The sequence below is a fragment of the Sebastes fasciatus genome, chromosome 9 (genome assembly GCF_043250625.1).
Source record: "Sebastes fasciatus isolate fSebFas1 chromosome 9, fSebFas1.pri, whole genome shotgun sequence".
Lineage (NCBI taxonomy): Eukaryota > Metazoa > Chordata > Actinopteri > Perciformes > Sebastidae > Sebastes > Sebastes fasciatus.
This window is the reverse complement of record NC_133803.1, coordinates 17,953,992-17,980,511: the sequence shown is the minus strand read 5'-3', so window position 1 is coordinate 17,980,511 and position 26,520 is coordinate 17,953,992. Positions and strand designations below refer to the sequence as shown.

Sequence of the window (26,520 nt, the reverse complement as noted above, 5' to 3'; positions counted from 1 at the left end):
TTAACACATCAAACCTCATCTCCTTAATTCAGTTTACCCTGCACTTCTATACCACACACCATGCAAATAAGCACAACTAAAAGCTGTGCACAAAATGGCTAATTGGTGAGGATTTTATCACAAGTTAACCACGACGATGTTTACTGTGCGGTGTCCACCTCGAGTGTGTGGGATGAGATTTGTTTATAGCAGTAAATCTGCCAGACATAGGCAGACAGATTCCAATTTAATTAGTCCAGGGAATAATGTAAGGCCTACACAATTTCCTTGACAAATAACCTACACTGAATGGTAAATAACAAGTCTGTGAAAATTGTTGCACTGGGATCAAGCCACGGATCGTATAACAGCTCGGCGTTTGTTGAGTAGTAGCTATGTAGGCAGGATTTATGGTGAATAATAATGGAGAGTAGTGAGTCACAATCCTCGTGTGAAGTGAAGACGACCAAGCCCACGCAAAGCTCCTGGTGTAATGTATGCAGCCAGCACCTAATTTCCTATTCCTCTCCAAGGAAGCCTTCTGAAACGAACCCGGTCGCTCTATTTATATCTGGCAACATCTTTTCATCTCGGCGCTGATAGAGCCATTAGGTACAGCACAACCCTATAGCATCTTCACCTGCACACTGATAACGTTTGAATGTTAAAACACCATATCATTCATAATTACTAAGCCATCAGGGGACTCACTGTTAAGCTTCATAACAGGTCATTTCTACAAAGTAAGCGGTCATTTTCCTTGCTCCATTACTAATATTTTTCTTTTTCTTTTTTATATAAAACTGACAGAGCTTGTGAATTAAACATGAAATAGATATTCATGTGTTGAATTTCAGATGTGTGTGTGTGAACTCAAGTCTCACTGGATGTGACTGCCTGAGCCATTTCTGAATGTGTGCGTGGGCGTGTGAAGGAGCGAGAGTACAACCAATATTACATGTATAGAGTAACCTGATTACTTTAAAAATCTAAATTAGGGTAGCAGTTTAGTTTCAAAGCTCTTAACATTAGTATTAATGTGATTCCTTTTTAGTATCAATACTCAGCAGGGGTCCAGTTACTGTGGACAACCCAAAACACCAGCTAAAGCGTATATTTATCCATGCATTTGGTAAAATGTGTCAATTTATGCGCCTACTGAGCATATGAATAAACAGTGGAGAAATGCATTTTGCTTCAAGAGTGGTGAGTTGTTTCTATTGATTCATTTGAATCCATTGACATAGACATGCATTGCTGACCACAGCTGGAATTCCCCCGAGGGATGAACCTACATCTTCTAATCAGCATGTATGCATGAGGTTCATTAACTGGCCTCTGGCACATACTGTAGGTATAAACACTGCATTAGAGGACCAGTGAAATGTGCTCTGTTTGCCCCTTTATGAACATGGTTTGTATGTACGGATACCCTAGAAGAGCAAGGATGTTAATGTACAAATTTCAGAACTAAAACTAATCGATTAAAATAGTTAATTGTGATTAATCGCAACATTTTTCAAGGAGATTTGTCAAATATTTACTCTTATCAACATTGAAGTGAACAAATTATGCTTGTTTTATGCAAACGTATGTATATATTTATTACTAGAAATCAATTAACAAAACAAATCAATGACAAATAATGTCCAGAAACTCTCACAGGTACTGCATTTAGCATACAGAAATATGCTCAAATCATAACATGGCAAACTCAAGCCCAACAGCCAACAGCTGTCAGTGTGTCAGTGTGCTGACTTGACTATGGCTTGCCCAAAACTGCATGTGATTATCATAAAGTGGGCATGTCTGTAAAGGGGAGACTCGTGGGTACCCATAGAACCCATTTTCATTCACATATCTTGTGGTCAGAGGTCAAGGGACTCCTTTGAAAATGGCCATGACAGCTTTTCCTTGCCAAAATTTAGCATAGGTTTGGAGCGTTATTTAGCCTCCTTCTTGACAAGCTACTATGACATGATTGGTACCAACGGATTACTTAGATTTATTAGTTTCATATGATGCCAGTATCTAGCTTGAAGCTGAGCCTGCTACAACCTCCGAAAGTTTGACGGCATTAATGTGTTGAAGAAATTAGTGGCGTTAAATTAATTAACGCGTTAACTGTGACCAAAACATGTTAATGGTAAGAGGCACGGTTAAAAGGCTTTTTATCTTTTGCCATGGTGATTGCAGCTAATGGGTTTACCCCGATGACTTGTTTGGACAGTTAACAAGTGAAAGAAAGGGAAGTGAGTGGCAGCTTTATGCAAAAGAGAAAGAACTATTTAATCAGGAATTGATTGCAATGACATGCCACATGTATTAAGTGCTGATAAGTACACATTAAGCTAATAGGAAGCAGCCAAAATAACCTACTGTAGGCTTTGTGTTATGTTGATTTAAAAAAAATAAATTACAATAATTTAATTGAACAAAAGGCGGATGCTGATTTTAATCTGAGTGTTGGACGGCTACTTCAAGGTTCCATAAATAATCATGACACGGTCCTGTTACTGTGCGTAGCACACTAGCAGGTAATTCACCATGGACAACCCATCCACCACTGGGTTTAACTAGTTTTGATCATCAGGGGGTAAATAAAACCAAGATAAAGCAGTAGCTAAGTTGTTCTCATAAGGAGTAAAAGGGCCAACCATCACCCTTGTCTGGCTTTGTTGACCTTTTTGTTGTTGTTTTTGCAAAAATTAGAATGAAAAATGTGTGAAAATCCAGGAAATGTATTACAATTAATACAACCCCAAGGCCAGGTTTTATGCTTTGTAATATTATGCTTCCCACTCTCTTTATGGCCCAGATTCAAGCTACATGGACTATTCAATCCAGCACAAAATAAAAGTCTTACTTCTTTTTTTTACATGAATCAATCATGGTTGGAAAAAATATGTATTTTATCACATTAAAACATCTCGGTAGGAAAACCTTCACTGCTGTTTCTTCAATGGTGTCAGGAATACAGAATAAAACATATGATTCATGCACAAGAAAACAATTATCGTCTCCGTTGATATAGTAACTTTTTAGAAAACCTCACACAGGAGACACAAAAGAAGCAGGGGAATATATTTCATCTTCTTCGCTAGAACCTTTTGATCTATGATGTAAATGTAATTTTTTGTAATTTTTGTAAAGTGCTTAAGCTGTGCAGATTGTCTGCGTACAGTAACCTATTGAACACAATGGTGTAGTTACACTCGAAAAGTGGGCTAACATTTTAAAAAAAAAAGCACTATTAGTACGAGGCTGTGGCGGTGTGCTCACTCACCAGCTGGGCATCTGCAGGAGGCTGTTCCATTGGAGCGTGTCAGGCAGGTGGAGTTGTGCAGGCACGGATTGTGAAGGGGGTTGCAGGGATCATAAGGCTGGCTGCACAAGGGGCCGCTGAAGAAGGGGGGACAGGTGCAGGAAAACTCCCCAGGTACGTCTGACTCCTGACAACGAGCTCCATTTAGACAGGGCCCAGAATCACACTCATCCACGTCCTCGGCACAGTCCGCACCTGTCCAGCCTGGCGAGCACAAACACCTTGGATACACCAGAGAGGAGATATGGCGCTGTAGAGGTCATTTCGGCATAAATTAAAATAAATCCTGAATAAATAAACACTTATTTAGTAGTTTTTCTCTAGAACAATCGTGCAAAAAATGTAAATAGCAGCGGTACTGTGGGAGTGCTGCTGATAAACAATTCAAATGATCCACATTTTTCAGCATGCAAGCACACAGCGGTGCAGTCCATGTACTGGCACAGCACTCCTGGATCTCTGTGTGAGACAGTGCAGGGAATTTAAAGGTTAATTGAACTACTGGTCGGAGCTGCTTTTAATTCTGGACAGCTGAATGTAGGACACAGGAGGTTAGAGCACTGAGTGGGGATTAAATGGAAATGTATGCATGCTAGACAGCGAGGGAGAGAGAGATGGGGACAGAGAAACAGAGATTTCTGAAGTATCTGCTCTTAAGGCGGGTTGAATATTCCACTTGGTGGCAGTGAGCACCCGAGCACAACCACTCCACCTTGCATTCCTTTTCATCCCCCTGCTTTTCCACCTGAAGCAGTTTTACGTCTCCCCAGCGAGAGGAGGGCATTAGCTGGAGCAGATACACCGGCTTTTTCCTCCAATGAGTCACAGATCCCCTGAAACCTTTTTCATGCTGCGAGCCATTGATTGACTCATTTGTTTTACCTGCCATCTGCAATTCATTATCTCCGCTACCGGTTGGAAGGACATATTGCTATCTCTGAACGGCTCCTTTTTCCTGCATTTATTAAGTGACTGATGCACCTCGTGAGGACAGTGCCCTCGGGCCGGCTCGCACACCTACTTGTAGCTGTTGAGAAGGTCTGTGCAGGTGGCGTTGTTTTTGCAAGGCTGCGATAAACATTCATCAATTTCTCGTTGGCAGAACTCCCCCTCCCAGCCAGAGTGACACACACACTCATAACTCTGCACAAAAAAAAAAGGAAACACTATTAGATTACCATTGAAATATAGTGACACCTTACATCTGTACTTGTCTTGGCGTAGTAATTCAGATAGCTAGAGTCTATTAATTATAATAGCAGCAATGCACACCATTAAATATAACAAAAAGTGACTGTATATACATATGGAAGCTGTTAATTAAGTTGTTGTGGAGCAGTCGGATGGCTTATTTGTTTACTCATTTATACCTGTTACATTTTAGTAAACAAATGCTTGCAAATATTGCAGAATAAAACCTCCCACGTACAAAAAAAACAGATCTTTCCTGTGGAAATGTGTTTAAACTGTGGAAGTGTCATGCTTGTCTTAAATTTCCACATCACTGCCATGCAGATGTATTCCTCCTACCACCCACCCTCTGGGTAATATGCAAGCCTGTTTTTTCCACGCCATTCAAGGAACATGGTACAAGGCTTTATCAAGCATACAATATGACCATTTCACATGTTGTGTGGAAGGGAATTTTCATATAAGCAAATATGTTTGATTAAGAAGTGTCTTATAACCAATGAATATGTTGTTTCTGTACACTAAGATACAGATTTATATATATATATATATATAGCTCCTACCCTTGCTAATCTTTTTTATCCCTCCATTCAGAGCAGTATGCTTGTCCTTTATTTCATCATCGCAATCTGCATTATGGTAATTAATCATGGCGCGGGAGATGAATGGCTTGTTGTCTATTACTTTCTGAGGTACCGGTTTAATTTACATTCCTCTTTGCATACAGGATGAAGGCAGTCATATGGTCAAGGGTTTTTCAGGATTCCTCGGTGCCAAACTCCTGTCTGAAGGTCCTGGGTGCTGCTGGTTGAACGCATGCTAATCTGTATTTCATACACTGGAGGGGAGCCGTTAAACTTTGTCTGATATAATTTGTACACTGTGGGCCCTTTGGTGGTGGTAGAGGTGCTGTGGGGGGGTGGGAGGGGGGGGGATGCCGTCATCTCTTGATAAATTAGATACCTCCAGGAGACTCCTATTCCTTACCCCTGGCAATAGAACATAATCTCATTTTTGCTGCTAAGTCACCTTCAGGGACCGCAATTCTCCAAAATAAGCTAAAGCTCTGTGGGACACGGTGTTCAGAGAGAGGAATGGCTGCACAGTAAACAAGACTATGCTGAGAGGTTTCCAAAAACTGGCCCTATATTTGAATAATGAGCGGAGAGAAATAAATATAATGGTGAAACAGAGAACAGTGTGACTAGAAAAATATTGGCTGAAATTTCATTATACCCCTCATATCACACCCAATTCCCGTCTTATGCAGTGTGTCCTTTTGTCTTTGGATTTTATTCAGTTTATCCCAGAAAATTACACTGAACATTTGAACCAGGATTTTGTGCCGGTGCAGTTTTGAAACCTTGTCACAGAATCCCTTGTTGACTATTTCATAATGTAGAGAGGGAAAATGAGCATTTGTCCTTCAGTTATCCTGAAATTGCTACAGTAGCACTTTCTTGAAACCAATGCGTCTTGATGACAACATGAGAAAATGTTGCTTCTGGTATTGCTTCCTATGAATATTAGAAATTTACCTACAAAAGCGTAAAGTTACACTAGTTTTCAATATCATAATGGCCCATGGCAGTATACTTTGTTGAACCCTTTGAACTCTGCAATAGAAATGGTCCGACAGTGCCTACATTGGTATTTTTGCTTATTGTGATGTCATTTTTTGGAGTTTTCAAGTCTGCACAACTTAATCTAAACTGTTATGTCAGTCAATAAACTATAATAATTGATACAAGTATTGAAATTGTGCCATAAATAAAAACAAAACTGCAAAAATTGGGCATGTTTTTTCATAAAATGTTACTCAAACACACCAAACATACTGATCCAAAAGATTTCGAAATGTAGAAACATAAAGAAAATATTTTGTAACACTCTATAAGTTATTTTAACTTAGTTTTTGAGACATGTTAATTTTTATGAGCAAATCAAGTTCAAAGGCGTTTTGATAGTTTCGTTACATGATGGCGTCATCACGAGCGTATAACATGATGACGCGAAAGACAGAAGACCTAGCTTTCTGCTGCCAAATAAATTCATTTTCTCTAGCTATTCCGATTTATATTTTATCGATTTAAACATATCGATATCCCGCGGCCATTATGGCGCAATACTCTGGCACCACCACACATTTCATCTCCGTTTTTTAACGCACGCAACGTAATGATGTCATCATGAGCGTTCAAAGTGATGACACTAAAGACAGAAGCCTCATCTTTATGCTGCAAAAAGAATGAATGCTCTAGCTGTTATAGATTTTATTTAGATTGATTTAAACAGGATCATGCAAACAACGATCAGGTCAGTTGTTAAAGGGTAAATAAGTGATGGAGAGGAAACAAAAGTAATATTTTAACACACTGAAATGTAAAAATACAACATGTTGGCTTTGGATTATTTTGAAATATAGACCTGTATTGAGTAGTTGCTGTGGAGGAAGTTCACTGCCACAACTTTTGAAAATCTCAAAATTAAATTTTAAAAGTTGAAATTACAAAATAGTAGAAATTACTTTGTGTTTGAGATTTTGTCTTTTTGACAAAAAAAAAGAACAGAAAATTGTTTTTACATGATGAATACTTATGAAAGGTTCTGAAATACTTGTGACAGCAAATCTCTCAATTTTTCTCCTCACCATGTGGCTCCTCTGGGTCTCCATAGACTCACAACCGAAACATAATCTTCTCTTTCTTACATAAATTATGTGCTAATTTTCAAGAGCACAAATGTATTTTAAGTTCTAACATTAGGTGTGGACTATACACCAGAAGTTATCTGTCTTTGTCTAAAGAAAAAAGAAAAAATAAGACTTTATCTATGACCCATCTGCTTCACTACTGCAATCTGTTAGCAAATAAGCAGCTGTTGGAAAAAGGGCCCCATGGTTCTCATTGCACAGTTTGTAAGCAGCATGCAGCTCCCAAGGCCTTTTTGCAGCTGCAACAGATCAATGTTATTGGCTGAAAAAACACCCAAATAACTACAGAAGTACAGCTGTGCCTTGCAAAAAACTTAAAATGTTCTCTTGAACCCAGAAGTGTGTGAGCGTGTAAACAGACATCAGTACAGCAGGACAAGCACGCTTGGAATAAAATGTACTGAGAATAATGAGTGTTTAGAAAATCACTTGATCTTTGATATGCAATTTACAGCCTAAATTTCACAAACTGTTTTCATTTATCACAAAATCAACTGAGCCCTGCAGCCAGAAGGCAGACCGACCAGGCCTGTCCTGTAAATATCCTACCACTGTAGTTCAATCCACTACACAAAAAATTTTTTTTACAATTTTTCTCAATACATTTGTTCCCTGTATTTCAAACTGACAGGAAAATCATGTTCAAATTACAAGACTTAACTGTTTATTGAAATTTGTCGTGTTCAAACAACAAATCTGTATAAATGGAAAACATCAAATATCAGTTTTTTTAACAGCTTTTGCATGCTAATTTTAACAAATCTAACGTCAAAATGAAGTATTCTTTATTGATAAAAGCAAGATTTTCTGTAATTTTACACAAAATATGTTTGTTATGTCAATATATCACTGTCAAATACATGAAATTACTGTTATTGATCTATTTAAAAGTGTATAATTACAATAAAATATATGCCTAAGAAAGAAATATTTTGTCATTTTGACACTTAACCACAACTTTACATATAAAAACAGGTATTGAATATCCTATGAGACAGTTAAAAACTACATTTTAACAGATTTTGACCTTCTCTTTATTTATATACATATATATATATATATATATATATATATATATATATAACTATGTAAGCTGTTAATGTAGTGTGTTTTTTTTTCAGAAAGAGGGCAAATCATGTTCTATGAGCAGCTGTTTTTTTTACTAGCTCTAACTATTTAAATGTGAAAGTGCAATAAATGTGTCCCTAAAATCAATGAATAATTGTGATAAATAATCAATATTAATCAAAAATAATTGTGATTATCATCTTGGCCATAATCATGCAGCTGTGATGTCTACTGTGCTCCTGTGTGTTTTTTTTACCAAGTATTCTTTAGTAACCTTTTGATCATTTTGACAAATTAAAAGCTCAGCCCACAAGGCATAAATAGCATAAATGGCATGATTTGTCTATTAGGAGATAAAATAATGCGCTTCATTTATTAGACATTAAGAGACATTTCCTGTTCCTATCTCGTTTCAGATGACAGACACCTGACACTTGCATCTCCTCCTGCTGAGCAAATTTCCCAATAAGACCAATAAAACCTGCCAGATTTGCTACAATATATAAACCTGATCGTTGTACAGCTGCAGCAGAGCCCAGAGCCATGTAGCCGCATTTTATTCTTTTTAATAATACATCGCCATTTATGTTATTGCACAGTTGTTTACATTTTACTGCAATAGAAATGCTTTTGAACATTAACTGCATGACAGCCATCAAAGGCAATAGGCAGTGCCTTGTCAATATTGTATAATAAACTGTAGTGCTTTCCAATGAGTTACCAACTAGAGTGATTTACAGGACGTTGTGCCATTTTAAAGCCTTTTAAATGCCATTATATCAGGCCATTATGCTGCCAAACGGAAAAAAAAACTGTGTACTTACCAGATGGAGGTCTTTACATACTGAGTTGGTGCTGCACAAACTGTTCATGCAGTCATCAATGTCTTGCTCACATCTTGGCCCAGCGTAACCAGGATTGCAAAGGCAGTAAAAGCCGTCCACGACTGAAACAAGATCAGTAGGACAGTTACAGCAACTTGCATCATACATTAATTCACTCTGCTCTCAGTAGGTCAACATCTTTACACAGGTAAGTGCTGATTACGACTATAAAGCACAATCACCCACTGTGATTTCATCGTTTAATGAATATGACTAGTGAAAGAGACGCCTTGTTTGGAGAGGGACACATAACGCCTTACAAGTTATTTTCAGATGTCATTTAACCCCTGGAGAGTAAGACCTTATTTTTTTGTACTCAAGGATGGCTGAAAAGAGATAAATATTTATCAAATACATTGGACATTTGGACATTTACAAAATGGAAAAGATAACAGCATATGTTAACCATAAATTGGAATTACATTTGTCAAGTTCGGAAAACTGGGTTAACTATGTAACACCCCACAGGCCAGATTTTCGTCGTGTACACAATAAGCTCGGCGTTCAAGTGGTAACATCGTGAGAACATCGCTGCTAAGCAACGGCAATATTAACGCTACTGTCGGCATCTAGAAGCCACAGAGGCTAGCAATTTAGCAAGCTAGCAAGCAGGTAAAATAATGCAGGAAATGCAAAAGCATAATGACGGAGAAAAAAGATGAGGCGGTTGGCAATATCAACATTTTCTCAAACATTATACAATTATGAAGAAACACAACATACGAATAAAATTACAATATATGCACTTATTATGTACCGAAAAATTAACTTCCAAGGCCTCCGCCATTTCTGACGTCAATAAACACGTCACAACTCGTGAACTGTAATTCCACTTACAAGGTTGTGAATACCACAAGAGGGGGGCGTTTATATGGACTTTTCTCGTGAACACGACCCCTTTTGAAGGCACCATATGTTTGATGCTAAGTGTCATTAAAAACAATGATTTTAAAAAAGAGAAAGAAACGCATTGTGCTGGTGTCAGTCAAACCTGTTGTTGCTAAATCTATGTGACAGTTTACCCCCCTCTACATCAGGCTGACAGAGTTTGACACACTAACCATCTTTAAATGAACCTCTCTGCAATGGCCATTCAGTCTCTTTTCTTTTCTCCATCTGTACTCTTCCCACTCCCCCTCAATGAAGGCTTAACACACTTGCAACACACCGAATGAGCGGAGAAAGAAGTACAACAGTGGGAGAGAGGGCCATTCTTTATTCAGATGTTACAAATGCGCCAATTCCTTCCATCAGAAGTTAGAATCTCCCACGTCGAATAATCCATTCCTTCCCCTCTTTAATTATTAATGACGTTAAAGCGGGATGCATCATTCTGTTTCTCCAACACAACACTGGTGTACAGGCAGCCAGTGACAGAGGTAATTGCACTTCTTACAGGAGTGAATTTATTACTTCCCCAGTCAGGGTCCCAGGATTCTTCATTATCCCAAAGATTTACCACGTAATCTATGCTGTCACTCTGTCTTGGTGCGTGTAGCTGCTATTACTCTCATTAAATGCTTTAGGTCCTGGGTGGCAGCAGCATTACTCATCTCAGCCACTGTGGCTACGCAGTGCTCTCCCTGGTGGCTGGCTGGCTGCTGCTGAGCGCCGGCCAATAGGTCCTAGAGGCCTGCCTCACTAACCTAAGGTGAACTGGCTGCACTGAAGATTAGTCAAGACAGCTGGCCGAGGTCTACTGTAGCACAGTGAAGGATAGGATACTCTTGGATAGCAATCCACTGCCATCACTGTTTTTTTCCGGCATGAGCCAGTCGAAACAACATTGGCAGGGTTTATTGAAATGCCACGAAGGCTAGAAGGTATTAAAGGAACAGTGTGTAGCATTTCAGAGGATCTATTGCCAGAAATGGAATATAATATTCATAACTAGGTTTTCATTAGTGTATAATCAAGAATTGTTGTGTTTTCATTAGCTTAGAATGAGCCCTTTATATCTACATAGGGAGCGGGTCCTTTTCACGGAGTCCCCCATGTTGCTCCCAGGGCTGGTTCTAGCCCTTTTGGGCCCTACGCAAAATTTGCATTTTAGAGCCCCCGCCTTAGGGTTGGGGTCAAAACCCCAAGAGCCCTAGCCCCGTAAACCACAACACACATCGACATCACAATGGGTTTAAGATAAAAATGAAGATTTCTATTTTCATAAATAACTGTATTTATTATCATTTAAAAAAATAATTGGTGCCTGAAATTGTTGGCTTAAAAGTCAGTTTCACTTCAACAAGAGTTACAGGGGTGAAAAGTGTATTTCTTTCTTTTTTATTTGTTATCTCAATGCAGAAAATGATGAAGAGCGCCCACTGGCATTTTTTTTTTATCTATTTAATTCATATTTTCTTTTAGAGGACGACCAGCGCTCCCCAGGAGGTGGCGCCCTAGTTGACCGCCTATAAGGCCTATGCAAAACCGTGGCATCGCCACCGCTGTCTGACTTCCATTGCTCCTAAAGTAGTGTTATTAAGGTAAGGATTGCCTCTGAGTTACTGAGTTACCACGGTTTTGCACTCGGCGGCTCACGTTACCGCAGTCTTGGAAAGGGAGGAGTGAGCGGAGGGGTACTCAACTGGTTGCAATTTGCAACCACACTGATAGATGCCACAAAATCCTACACACTGGCCCTTTAAGACAGCATAATATTTTGCTACTGAGGGAAATCTAATTTGACTGCACAGTAATTACAGTCATCTTAAAGCAAAACATTTCACGGAAATGTGTGCCGTTTTTAAATTTTTGTCCTTCACAATAAATGTAAAACTAATAAAACTAATTAACATTACAATCATTGACCAACTGGTGATAAATAATCCTTAACTTTAAGACTATTATTCTGATCAATGCGTTTTTAATCACTTATGCGAGAGATGGAATACACAGGGGTGAAATCTCATCGGATAGCCACGAGAAGAAAAACAATATTCTGCCTTTGATTGCATGAATGTTGTCATTTATCATCCATTATTAAAATTACAACACAGCATTGATGCTTAATTGATTTCCTGTTACAGTTGTGTTAAGGAACTAATCAAGCCCACTCCAGCAGGTAATGTCCTAGATCCTCACATCACATGGAATAACTCACTCTCATATCACTCGTATTAGCTGCAATCGTGACCTAATTGAAAACTGCCTGTCAGACTGTAAGTGAGCAGAACGAAATTGGACAGATTCACTGTGTATGTGTGTGTGTGTGTGTGTGTGTGTGTGTGTGTGTGTGTGTGTGTGTGTGTGTGTGTGTGTGTGTGTGTGTGTGTGTGTGCGTGTGGAGGTTTTATTCCATCTTAAGTGCCTGTTATTAAGCACGTTGGCAAGATAGGCGGTTTCTCACCATCATAGCAGAAGCCGTGAAAACAGGGGCTGGAGCCGCACTCATCCACATTGATTTCACAGCGGGGGCCAGTGAAGCCCCGGCGACAGTGACAGCGGAAACCCAAAGGGAAACGGTCCGGATCCAACTCCTCCACACATACTGCACCGTTCTCGCACGGATTGCTGGCCTCGCAGGGTAGGAACTCACAATTATGACCTGGAGCGAGGCATAGAAACACATGTAGGAGAATCAACCAGCAGACAACAACACAACAATCTGTCTAGAAATGCAATGGGACTGTAAACCTGGTTGTTAAAGGTTATACTGCTGTTGTATGTTTCCATGAACCAGTCCATGTGGTGGATTGCATGCTGTGTCAAGCTCACTCATTAAAAAGAGAGACCAACGGAGAGAGACACACAGGAATATTTATATATGCTCCAGCAGAAGCTGATCCAGAATCACTTTTTACATTTTTATATCAATCAAAATTACTGTAAAAGAAGCCACTTTCCTTTCCTTTTTTTAAACAGAACCAAAATGATGAACACAAATTATAATATTTGCAATAAGATTATCCTCACAGATATAAAGTATGGATGCTGCTTTAGAAACATGTTAGGACTGTTTCATCCATTTCAGTGGCTGAACATTAGAAATTAAATTGCTGATGTTATTGTAGTACCTAAAATATTACAGGTTTTGTGCTTGTGACAAAACAATTACCAGATGAATAGCAGTCCTGTTCCATGCTGATTTAAAACAGCTCATAAAAGCACTCCAGTGGCTGTGCAGCACACCATTTCACTACTAATGCACGACTGAAAGTTAAAATTTTTGTGTCACTTAAACCTGTAGTAGGCAGAATATTTTTGGCATCATTGGGCAAAAATTCCATAATAACCTTTCATCAGATTGTAATTCAAGTGTTCTGAGAGAAAACTAAACTTCTGCACCTCCTCTTGACTCTGTTTTCAGACTTTGGCCAACCACAGGTTATTTCAGAGATAGAGCGTTCCTATTAGCTGTGCTCCGGCTGGTGGGCGGTGCTTGGTATTTCCTCAACTGATCTCAACATGGTTGCCGGGCAGGGTCTGAGAGTATTTTTTTTTGCCTGCCACTCAGACATCTTCCACTTTTGAAATCGATGAGATAAATGAAGGAATCACATTTTAGATCTGATGTCATTCATGTTCAATATATTTTACATAAAAAACATTATATGCATGGTAAATTACAGTGTTCGAATTACACCATAGTTTTGGGGGAGGGAGGGTACTGTACACAGTACTGTATTGTACTTTGTTATTGTCATATATAGTTGTTATTTGCATAAAAACACACAATTCAAATGATTATGATTATTTAAATATTTGCTTTGATTAAAAAAAACGTGGTAAGTTGTTAGGAAGTTAAACAGGTCATAATTCCCTCTCTATTATTATATTACTGTGAAAACATATCCTTCAAACAAATGGATTTATTCAAGTTTCTCGCCAAAAACTTAATCTTACGAGATTACATTTGAACACATCATGATAACGTTGGAATTTACCTTCATCAATGGTCATTTTATTGAGAGCAGAGTTTGAACGCCTCATAATTGTAACTCAATGGCACCTCCGTTAACGTTAATAGCTCCGTTATTTAACCAAGCAGGACAGTGCTGCCCACCAGCTTCTAACAGATAATGTTATTAAATCTCCTCCTGTTGATTTCAACACAGATTTGTTGTTCACAATACAGCGTACAAAAATAACTTTTTTTAAAAATCATATTTGCTCCATTTCTACCCACTGCAGCTTTCACAGTCACTTTGTTTTAGTAAACTGCTAGAACCGTACAGACTAAATTGAAATGCCAGACATCACTATATTCAGAACATGCATGAATCTGTCTCTGAAAATCACTCTTCTCAAACACAAATGAAAACGTTATGAAAGACAAACAAAGGGAAAGAAATGAAGAGCATACATAGCCACAAATGATCTTAACAAAGCAAGCGCAGAACATTAATACGCCCAGGCAATGCACGTTAAATAACACAACGCATAACATGGTTACCTCTGATAATTTCTGTAAAAGAGTCACATGAAGAAACATGTCGAGAAAAAAAAACATTATTAGGACATTCTTACAGAAATTGCTGCGAAAAATGAGTAATCAGCAATCATCAGCTGCCTATTTTGTAGAGGAATTGCTAAACCCAAATGGGTTCTGCTCAAAAGTGTATATATAAGACTGCTTTTGGCTGAGCCAGCAGGTTAGTAGCCACAGCTGATTAAAGTTCAGTTCTAGCTGTGTCAGCATATTACATAGAAACTTGGTGGAAATATTGAAATTTGGTACTTTAATATTGTGAATACTCATGACATTATATAACAGCTTGCCAGTCATGCAGTACGCAGGGAACAGTCTTTCTTTAGGAAAGAAGTGGCAGCACTATAGATGTCAAACACACAATGCTTTCCAAATGCTTACTTAACCATTCATTGTATAAGAAGTGAGTGGTATTACAGCTCCATGGGGCCATATTTTGATATAAACATTGAATCAAATCACTCTCTGTAGTGTGAAATGATTGCCAGGCCTGCCAATCTCATTGAGAATCAACAACCCATTCTGCAGCTGTTTGCAGGTCTCAGTGCTTTTGAGTCCCCGGCAGCTCTCACAAACTCCAGGGGCCGTGTTCATAAAGCTTCCTGGCACAAAGAGTCGCTCCGAGTGACGAAGAAAATTCTTAGAATGATGACATTTTCTATGAATTTCCCCTAACCGTTCAAATTAGTTCCAGGTAAAGATAAGTTATTCACAAAGCATCTTAGCCCTTAGGAGAGCTCCTAAGGTGAGAAACTGTTAGGAGGAGAGAGGACTTTGAAAAGGCTTAAGAGAGGAGAAAATGGCAGAAAGTAGGCAGGAGAAATATTCTCTAAACGCTGAATGACAGTGAGTTAATGAAATAGATTAAATACTAAAATTACCTGCATGGTAAATAAACATAAGCAAATAAATATAACAACTATCAGTATGTGAATAGGCTAGTGTTGTCAAAAATATCTAAGTATCGATACTAGGGCCGTCAAACGATTAAAATATTTAATCGTGATTAATCACATGATTGTCCATAGTTGATCACGATTAATCGCAAATTAATCATACATTTTTTACCTGTTCAAAATACCTTAAAGGGTCATTTGTCAAGTATTCAACATGGGAGTGAGCAAATATGCTTGCTTAATGCAAATGCATGTATATATTTATTATTAAAAATCAATTACCAATGCAAAACAATGACAAATATTGTCCAGACACCCTCACAGGTACTGCATTTAGCATAAAAGATATGCTCAAATCATAACATGGCGTTCACTTGTATAGGGTTACAGGCCAGTCTTGCCAGGTCCAATATGGCGCCCATGTTGACGTACGATCCAGGAGTCAATGCGGCGTCTATGTACGGTATATATGTCTATGATTGGGTCAACCACACCTCCTCACTGAGGTCAAAGTTTCTGTCCTTTCCTTGAGAAATTCCCTAAATCACTCCTAAGCTGGGACTCCTCACTAGAATTGTTTAGGCTTAGTAAGGCCTCAGGACTGGAGTACAGCAAAGTTTCCACTGCAAAGTCCCTCATTCTAGTATTATCGTACTTGTACTGTGGCTATCTGCCATTTGTAGATACTACCAGACTTGTAGAAAGAGTGGAGCTGTGATTAAATCAAAGAAAACAAATCATTTATTTGCTTTAAACACACTTTGCTTCTCAAAATGTGTGATTGAGGAAAACGAATGAGGTGCTGATTGGGTCTAACACTAATCTGGAACAAACCAAGGCTTCTGCTTTTATAAGATGTAGCTTTGACACAGCACTGGAAATCTTCAGCTACAAAGTGATTTGTGCAGAATGGGAACGGAGTGATTAACTTAGAATAACCTGAAAATACTGTCCTCGGTTGCTTTAATGATCCCACGTTATTATAGACTCTCTTATAGTGTACTTGCATTCGCTTTAATTTACAGTTCCCTTTATCTTTGACTATGAAAAGCAACCAGATCACGACGTGGCCAGTACCATGCCTTACAGTAGGAAGGAACGGTGTTACATGGGTAATCAACTGTGCCTCATTTTTGCCGTGCTTTGAATTACAGCTCAAGACGTCCATGTTCATTTTCATCAGCGCTCTGAATCTTTCTCCTCACGTCGTCAGCGGTCTTTGAAGTGCCTTTTTGTAAATTTCAGGTGCCTTTTTCAGGAGTCATTTCCTCCCGGCCACTCCACCGTAAAGCCTGATTTGTGAAGTGCTGCCCTGACTGTTGTCCTTCCAGAAAGAGCACACAGCCAGCGAGCTCATTAGATCTGTCAGAGTGGTCCTTGGGTTATGACCAAGGTCCTTCTTGACTGGTTGCTCGGTTTTGTTAGGATGAGCGCGTCTATGAGGAGTCTGGCTGGATTAATGCACATTTATTAAAGATGGAGCCCTTTGTGCTCCGGTGAAATCTCACAACTAGAATTTTATCCACTGACAGTTCCTTCATGGTAGAGTCTCGTCATTTAAGATGTTTTACTTTTGATCATTTGTTTATGAAAGCACAAGTGGTGTAGTATTAGCTACATGCTAAATTTACTGATTAAATCCTAATTTAATATTTCTTTCAATTAAAGTAACACATTCCTATTGTGTTAAATACGGATAACCAAAACGTGCTAATTTATACAATATATAAATGTTTAGTTGATTACTGACAGTAAAGTATGATCTACAGATGAATAAATAATAATGTAATACACTACTAGTATTGTGTACAAACTAGGGCTGTCAATCGATTTATATATTTTATTGTGATTAATCGCATGATTGTCCACAGTTAAATGTGATTAATTGAAAAAATGTTATCTGTTAAAAATGTATTTAATGAGTATTAAAGTATTTAATACTCTCATCAACATAAGAGTTGGCCGATATGCTTGTTTCATGCAATTGTATGTACATAATTATTATTGGAAATCAATTAACAAAACAAAACAATGACAAATATTGTCCAGAAACCCTCACAGGTACTGCATTTAGAATAAAAAATATGCTCAAATCATAACATGGCAAACTCAAGCCCAACAGGCAACAACATCTGTCAGTGTGTCAGTGTGCTGACTTGACTATGACTTGCCCCAAACTGCATGTGATTGTCATAAAGTGGGCCTGTTTGTAAAGGGGAGACTCGTAGGTACCCAAAGAACCCATTTTCATTCACATATCTCGAGGTCAGAGGTCACGGGACTCCTTTGAAAATGGCCATGCCAGTTTTGGAGTGTCCTTCGCGACAAGCTACCATGACATGGTTGGTACCAATGGATTCCTCAGGTTTTCTAGTTAACGCGTTTAAAGAAATTAGTGGCGTTAAAGGTCACATATTATGCTCATTTCCAGGTTCATAGATGTATTTTAATGTTGCACTAGAACATGTTTACATGCTGCAATGTTCAAAAAACCCTTTATTCTTCTCATACTGCAGCCTGAGTCTGCCTGCCTCAGAGCCTAATTCAGCCTCTGTCTGAAAACCACTGATTCACAGCCTGTCTCCTCCCACTCTGCTCTGATTGGTCAGCGTTTTCTGTCAATCAAACTTCCTCAACAACAACAGCGTCACCCTCCCCCTCCCTCCCGGAGAAGCTCTGGAGAGAGAGATGAGTGGAGAGATAGCAGCTAGAATAGAGCTTATAAACCACTTTAAAGTTTATAAACCAGAAACTTCACCCAGCGCACGTTACCGGAGGAATCTGATCAGAAATCGGCGACACATGATGAACATCTGCGGTCCAGATTCCAGGTTTTCCTGACGGTTTCTCTCAGGTAAATAATACTATTTATAGCTCTGTTAGTTAACTCAGTGTTTACCTCATGCATCAACTCTGTAAACCGTAAACATACACTCTGTTTTACGTCTGTCTTTACAGATCCATCTGTGAGAAATGACCGACAGAATCATCCCAGAGGAGAGCAGACAGCTGAGAGCAGATGGGAGATACAGAGCTAACCCGTTAGCATGTAGCTACATGCTAACGGGTTAGCTACATGCTAACGGGTTAGCTACATGCTAACGGGTTAGCTACATGCTACCGCTATGAGACGGTGTGTAAACACAGCGACCATCAGGGTGGAAAATAGAAGATGTGAAACAGTAGTCAGTTCATTATTTCTGCTAAAAGATAAATGTATGGAAGATCAGAGTAATGGTATATTATTTACAGTAGTAGCTGTCTCTGTGTTACCATGACTACAGACCACCGGAGCTTAGCTTACCATAGTTTACCAGAGCTGAAGACTTTCTCCTGTACCATGTCACATAACTAACTAACAGGTGAGATGATTACAAATGCTGTGAATAATTAATATTGTCATCTGTCAACTCAAATAAAGTTTGACTGTGAAACAGAAATGTGTTGTGTTGCTTACAAGTCACTATTTACTACCTGTACTCTGCTACATGCATGACATCAAATATATATAATATATAAATATCATCTGTTTAAACAGTGTAATTACATAAAGCCTTTGTGAAAGAACATGTTATATTTAGATGATGGGAGTACATGAAGCCTGTTCTGCTGGTTCTTGCAGACTAACTGTAGGAGCTACTTTGCTCAAGTTCGGTTGAGGAGGAGAGACAGTGACGCGCTGTGGGCCGGGGTCAGCTACTGAAGGTTCTCTCTGGTTCGACCAGGAAACCCTTACATGGCTTGCATTTCTCTAATGACGTCAGAAGAGAAGGAAAAAAAGCGATTTTTTTTTCTGCACCCATTTCCGGACAAACGGAGGAGGAGAAAAAGAGAGAGGATGGTCTTTTATGATACTATGGTGGCCTGTAGACACACTGGGGACAGATATTGATGTTTAAAAGACATGGAAAAGTGCATTTTGCATAATAGGTGACCTTTAAAACAAATTAGCGTTAAAGCATTATTATTGCGTTAATTTTGACAGCCCTAGTAAAAACTTAGTAAATCAATACATACATTTGTGGTAATAAAATAATTAAATTAGAACAATTAGAACAATTTAACTTTAGCTATGGCCATTATAAAATGTCATTATGAAAACTAGATCCATGTTTTGGCTACAAACTGATCATTCTTTAAATCAGGTTTCCTGTCTTGTAAAATAAGAGAAAAAAGTGAGTTTGAATCTCTTTCCCTTTTTTGGTAAAATCCTCCTTTACCCCAAATCACACATCAACATTTTGATTTCCATTGACATGCAAAGCTCCTCTGACTAAATGATGGAATTTGCCACTTGTGTGGCAGAAGCACCCACCGTAGCTTACATCTCACTAATGACTCCAGTTTTCTTTTTTTAACCACAGGTAGAAAATGAAGATGTTCTATTTCGTCAAGACATGTGAAGTGAGTTCAGACAGGTGAAAATGATAGTATGTGGAGTTAATTAACTTTGCTTTTTGTCCCCATTCCCTCGGTGCTCATTACCTTTAAATGGAGCCACACATTGGCAGAAGTAATTACCAGGCTGGTCAATGCAAGTGGCTCCATTCTTGCAGGGAGATGAAGCACACTCGTCAATGTCAAGTTCACAGTCGGCACCTTTGACAGAAAAGAACACAGATTGATAAATACGTTGTGTCAAAGGGTCGCTGGCATAAATGTTTGACTCTTATAAAACCGTCAAATCACAGCTTGTGCAGTTATATATTACAGGCAGCTGCTTAGCATCACTTTAGAGCAACCACAACCTTTCATTGGGGTATAAACAGAGGTTGAATATATTAGACAGCATGAACCTAAAATTGGGTTAGGGTTTTTTGTAAATTATTATTATTTTTAATCTTGATCTTAATACTAGACACACAGGTGATGTGGAAAGGTGGAAGTAGTGCTGAATACAGCTAAAATACCAGAGAGGGCTCTCTACGGTGCTGCAGCACAGTATGAAACATCCTCACAGCAAGAACTTCATTTCAGATTTAATTTCTTATTCAAAAAAGTTTTCTTTAAAACATTATTCATAGGGATTTTTTTTTTTTTTTTTTAAAAGAAGAGAAACCAGCTCCTTTGAAATCACACGATTCAGCACTGCCAACCGTTGTATTGTTTGTAAAGTACTGAATCTGACTCTGTGGGAATTATTAGCAATTCTTAAGAAACTTTCACGGGTGGAAACACACGATCTTTGTTTTAATTGAGAGTCATTATTCATCTTTGTGCTTTTAACAGTTGACATCACAGCACCACATGTAGGGAAATCATTATTCGGAAAGACTTCAAAATGTGCACAAGAATTAAACCTCCGTTTTATCTCTATACTATAAAGACGAGCTGCTGACTTCACTTAGAAAATGTACTTGTTTTAATGGCAGTACATGATTTATGATTAAAGATGTCATTGTCTAAATGTGTAAAAAAAGACCCAAATACAAAAAGTGCATCCACTAACCTGTAAAGCCAGGCATACAGACGCATCCATAGCCATGAACAAGGTCGACGCACGTGGCATTGTGCAGGCAAGGTGAGGACATGCACTCGTCTGTGTTGACCTCACAGTAGTTCCCTGTAAAGACATGAGATTTAAAAGAGTCAGTCATCCAAGAAGGCACTGGCTAAAATAGTGAATGCAAGCAGCAAAATTACAGGTGGTCCATCGTAGTATCCTGCTGTAGCCAAGCGGCAACCTCTTGTGCTGAGAAATAAAGCAAACGCGGAAGTGCCAAAAACTTTGAATGGCCATTTGAGGCTGGCTCCAAAAGAGAGTCAATCCCCATAGACCCCCATGTTAAAATGCCAGACTTCACAGCAGAAATAAACATGTTCACAGCCTGATACAAAAAAATGGTTTTGGTCTCTATAGCTAATATCTCTGTACGGGGGGGAGTGAATTTTTATATAACTCACCCGTTTATTTTATTTTAAGGCTTAAAGTTTGGCTAATTGATATCTTTTCTGCTGCGTCTCCTGGGGCCGCCTCAGCTCCACCAACGATCCATCTCTTTGCCCATTTTTGGATTAGCTGTGAGTTAGGCTGTGTCGTCACTGCCAATATGGCGATGAATGGAGCCACCCACTTTGAGCTCCACTAAGACTCTTCAGAAACCTATGGGTGACATCACTGAGACTACGACCATATTTTATACAGTCTATGGTTTTGCCTCGCCGAGTACGTAACCCAAGTAAATTATGTATGGAAACAATACAACATCACTACGGACAACACATGACAAACGTCACTAACACAACTTACAAAACAAAACACCGGTATCAAACACCAGTCTCCTGGTTGAAAGTCCTGTGTTTGTTGGACCCATCCAGCCCCCCCCTCCCACCTGCCTGCCTGCCATTAGTGGTCCTTCTCCCCTTTTATTCTACGTCATTACATTGCAGTCAGTACCGACTATATGGCATGAAAATGACACGCCTAAAGCAAGAACGATGTTCTTATTATACGCTTTTGCCTTGCGCATTATCGTGTCATTCACATGCCTTTTCGTGTGACCGGGGTGAGCAATCCCAGATGGTAAACAGGGCAAATTCCATCATGTCCCAACCACGCTCTTCATCATTCATCCCCACAGTGCATCAGGAATATTTAGGCCTACTTGTAGGATGATGTTCATGTTGATTTCTGATTATGTTGTTGCCACTGGACGTATTTTGATCTTGATTATAATGCTCTGCTGCTGGTCATACTCGGAGGATGACCTGGTAGTCATCACGTATTGTTGTTATTGCTGTTCCAAGTCTGCGTTACTCTGACTGATTTTATGTTTGTTTCATGTTGCACTCTCAGCTGCAAAATCAAATGCCCTTTGGGGACAAATAAAGTTGAGAGTTGAAGTTGAACACACACGACACACGCAAAAAATACCATACTGCAGCACTGATTTGTAACATTTTATGACTCATGCTCTGTTTTCCACTTTCCCTTAACTTTGTAAAATATATGTTGCGTTTGACTTAAAGCCTCTTTGTGTAGAATTAGAAATTTGATGACTGGTGACACCTTCAATCCCTTGGTTGCAGTATGTTAAGACAGTTGTCACAAAAATTAAGTCCGCCTGATAGTTTGCGTGCGTGTTTTTGCGACACATGGAATAAACACTTTTTTACTGTTATGATAGCTAAATTAATTTGACACTGACATTTTGTTTTGGATATTCAACAAATAGGAGCTTTAAATCCAGCTTTTAAAAGCTAAATAACTGTACTGTTAGTCTATGTAGCTGATTTCTATCTATATTGTATTATGACACAAAAAAATTGTTCATGCAATATAGGATTATTCTTTTGGTTCATTTGTTTACTCTGAAAATACAAAGCAGATCAGCTGCACACAAGCCAAGCCGTAAGGTGATTTTTTTTTTTTTTGCATTATCACAATTTCACACATTCAAAGTCGCTGTAAGCTTTGGAGGCGGTTATATAGCGTGAAATGCCAAAGTGAGAAGTGGTCTTTGAATTACAGCAACACTCCATGTAATCACAGTGTACTGTTTGCTGCTGCTCTTGTAACACTATAAAGGTCTAAATAGAGGTTGTTGTATAACCTCATCTCCTCCGTATGAGGCCTGGATGTGGCCTGAAGGTTAGCACAAGTTCACGGCTCAAACACTGAGAGATGTTGTTAATACTGATGCTCAACATAGCCAAAACATTTTTATATCTCTGAAAGACTCTGGGGTCATTCAATGATTTTTATAAATCCACTTATTACTAACAGAAGTGCAGTTTCCGCAAACCCATTGCAGCAGGTTTGCTCACTTAAGTGCTGTGTGTATACACATCATTATTTGTCTCTGTCTATTCTCAGAATAGACACTAGAACAGTTTATCTTTGCAAATGCATTTTATAATGAGATTTTTCTTTACACCATTACGCTGGGCACAAACTACATGAGAATCAAGCCGATTTTGGGACCGATTTGATTCCCCCCTCTCGACAATCGTCAGCAAAGCCCAGATTTTTTATGGTACCAAAGATTATCTTTTCAGATATTCCTGTGGTGTGAGGTATGGTAAGAGTGTTTTTTTACATCCCCCGATCGGCTCGGAAGTTCATCGATCGGATATCCTGTTGTGGGGAACCCTGAGGACAGCTGATGACGCAGTCACGTGGGTAAGGACGATAGCCAATTGAGAACCAAGCTGACTGAAGCAGAAGGACAACCACCGGCGGCATGGCGGCCGTAGTTAATGCATGAGCTAATGCAGAACGCGAAGCATAAAGTAGTAGTAAGATGGACCTCAGAAATGAAGGAGAAACTTGTTGATTTGTGGCAACAACACAAGTGTTTATTTAACATGTCTCTATGACTTCATCCATCCATTCATCGTCAATTTTCACTACAAAGTAGTGCAAAAACTAACTGCTAATTCTTACTGCCATGTTTGTTTACACTATAAAGTCACGTTTGATCACGAGAGATTTCGCAAGATTTCCTTTTTTTTTTAGTCGGGACTCTTGTTCTTCATGAATGGGATCTGTTAGCGTGTGATGTGCTGTTTTGGCCAATTCGTTGCTCATCACACACTATAGGAACAAAACTGTTAAATTTAACATTACATGTCATTATGTGTGGGGTCATTTTCAACATCTGTTAAGATTTGAAAAATCTTTTAGTGTGGGCCAGCCTTTAGCAACAAAAAGCAATCAAGACTCCCCCAGTACTGGTCAGATCACCATGAAACCAGGTATATGCACATTCATGGCTCCAAGGGAGTGATTACTGCTCCACGAGTTTCCTCTAGTGCCAACAAATATAATGGTCAAAGTAAATTAAATAAGTTTATCACTGGGATATACACCATCTTCATCTTTGGTTAGTCAATAGCCAACTTTGTACACAAGATATCAAAAATAAATATTTTTGGGATTTCCATTAAATCTGGTCCGCAGTGGATGACTCCTAATGTCTATGTGACCCCACTGACCTTCAAACTGGTGCCTTAATCAGGCCAATTTCTTTTACTTGCACAAAAGTATAATTTAACAGAGAAATACCATGCAATTTGCTGAACATATTGTTGCTCCTACAGGGATAAACTCTTTGGATTTTAATGACTCCATGCCACCCACCACCCTAAAGATAAACATTACATTTTAGCCTCAATATTGTGTTTTAAGAACAACTAGGGGTCCAGCTAAACTGAAATTGCTATAATTGTATTAATTCTGTCAGCCTCTATGGTCTGGTAGCGGAGCTTTTGAGTGCTAGTTTTGTTGATAAAAAAATACTACTTTTACAATATAAATCTCATAAATCATAAATGGTACATCTCATCACATTCATTTTTAAAAATCACCATTTTCTTTGCAGATAGAAACATAATAAGACTACTACTTTATAATCAATATATTCTATTTTGTTTAGATGCTCAAAAAAGTTCTCTCTAATATCAACTGTGATTTTAACTACAGTAGATGCACACAATCAAAGATACCTTCACAATTAAAATCACATCACCTGCCAAACACTGAGCAGAGACAACCGAGGCGTTTCCACCTTCATATAAAAAAATATGGCCCCGATGGGATTCCCGTGGCTCCTCAGTTACTAGTGCTTCAATAAAAGGTTTCCATTATTGACAGGCATCAAGGTTGAAGGAATGTAATCGAAAAATAGTTTGTTGTCATCAATTTTTAAAAACAATGTGCAGACTGACAGCCAGAGTGTAGTACGTACAGTATATATAATTCACCTGCTACAATACATTTATAGAACCACCTATAGTTTAAGGAGAAGTAGAACAAGAGTTGAGACTATAAAACATTAAGTAAAGTGAGTGAAACTCCTCAGATCCAGCCCCAAGCATGAAATGGTATATAATACTTTAATATAATTTCCACAGTTCAGCTGTGAGCAGAGCTCTCTCACCACTTTGATTTTCCTGAACTCTGATCAGAGCCACCCGTGATCCAAATCAAATTATATCTCCTAGGAAAGTTTCAGTGCAAAATTAGAAATGTATTTAAAAAAAAAATATATATATAGATGCATTGAGACCAAATGGCATGACACATATTCATTTTTAGTCATTACCCTTATTGTTATTACAACCAAATGTGTAATTTCTAGATGAAAGAATTGATTTTCTATCATTTTGTTTTATTATTATTCAAGCTTCCCCCACTATCTTTTAAATAAAAATTGTCGAAGTGCATTAATATTACATATATATTCCCTCTTAACTTCGACACCCTATCCGTGTATACACTATAAGCATATACAGTACATGGTATATGCACTGAAGTTGCTTCCCACTCATCATTTGTCATATAAAAGTTTGAGCAGTGTCGCGCAATCAAACAGTCATGGTAAGACGCGTATAAACCGTATAAGCAGCTTGGGTCCATGTTTACGCCCTGTCAGCTTATGCCATTCACATACACTACAACAGGAAATAAACTGGACTGTTTATGTTAACATGTGAAACGCTCTATGGTCTATAAAATACCTGTGATTCCAAGAAGACACTGGCAGCTGAACGAGTCGAGTTCATCACTGCAGGAGCCTCCGTTTTGACAGGGCTGGCTGAGACATTCATTCACTTCAATCTCGCAGTTATTTCCTTAGAAAAGGATAAAAGGAGCACAACATGTTGACACATTGCCTCTGTGAATAAAATGTCACTTTAACTCACACAAAGAATAACTTCAAGATAGCTTTCACTTACCAATAAATCCAGGTGCACAGAAGCAATTGTAGCCACCGCGAGCGTCTTTACAAATACTCAGGGCTCCACATGGCTTTTCTTCACAGTCATCAATGTTTATTTCACAGAACTGGCCCGTTAACCCTGCAGAGAGGAGACAAGTTATTCTATAGGATGTCTCCACGTCACAGGATATTCCTTTAAAGTAACGCCTGTAGGACGTAACATAACATCGCCTAGTAAATATCTCTAGTAATCATACGGTTAGTCCTTAATAATTACTATTAAAGAGCAAAATAACTATTTGATTAGCTGATTTTCTTTCTTTCCCCTCTAATGCACAAGTACATGACAAAATGTACAATTACTGTATTATC

General features: G+C 38.7%; 1 protein-coding gene across 1 annotated transcript in view; it reads right to left on the bottom strand.

The window, feature by feature from the left end:
• Nucleotides 1–26,520, bottom strand: part of eys (eyes shut homolog) — a 206,291-nt gene that overhangs the window by 120,909 nt on the left and 58,862 nt on the right. The window contains exons 18-25 of the mRNA XM_074646369.1: nt 26,165–26,287; nt 25,946–26,059; nt 20,934–21,047; nt 19,970–20,083; nt 12,507–12,704; nt 9,101–9,222; nt 4,326–4,447; nt 3,266–3,525 (exon numbers count right to left, since the gene is read on the bottom strand). Of these exons, the coding sequence (XP_074502470.1) occupies nt 3,266–3,525; nt 4,326–4,447; nt 9,101–9,222; nt 12,507–12,704; nt 19,970–20,083; nt 20,934–21,047; nt 25,946–26,059; nt 26,165–26,287 (1,167 nt within the window). The remainder of the gene's footprint in view (nt 1–3,265; nt 3,526–4,325; nt 4,448–9,100; nt 9,223–12,506; nt 12,705–19,969; nt 20,084–20,933; nt 21,048–25,945; nt 26,060–26,164; nt 26,288–26,520) is intronic.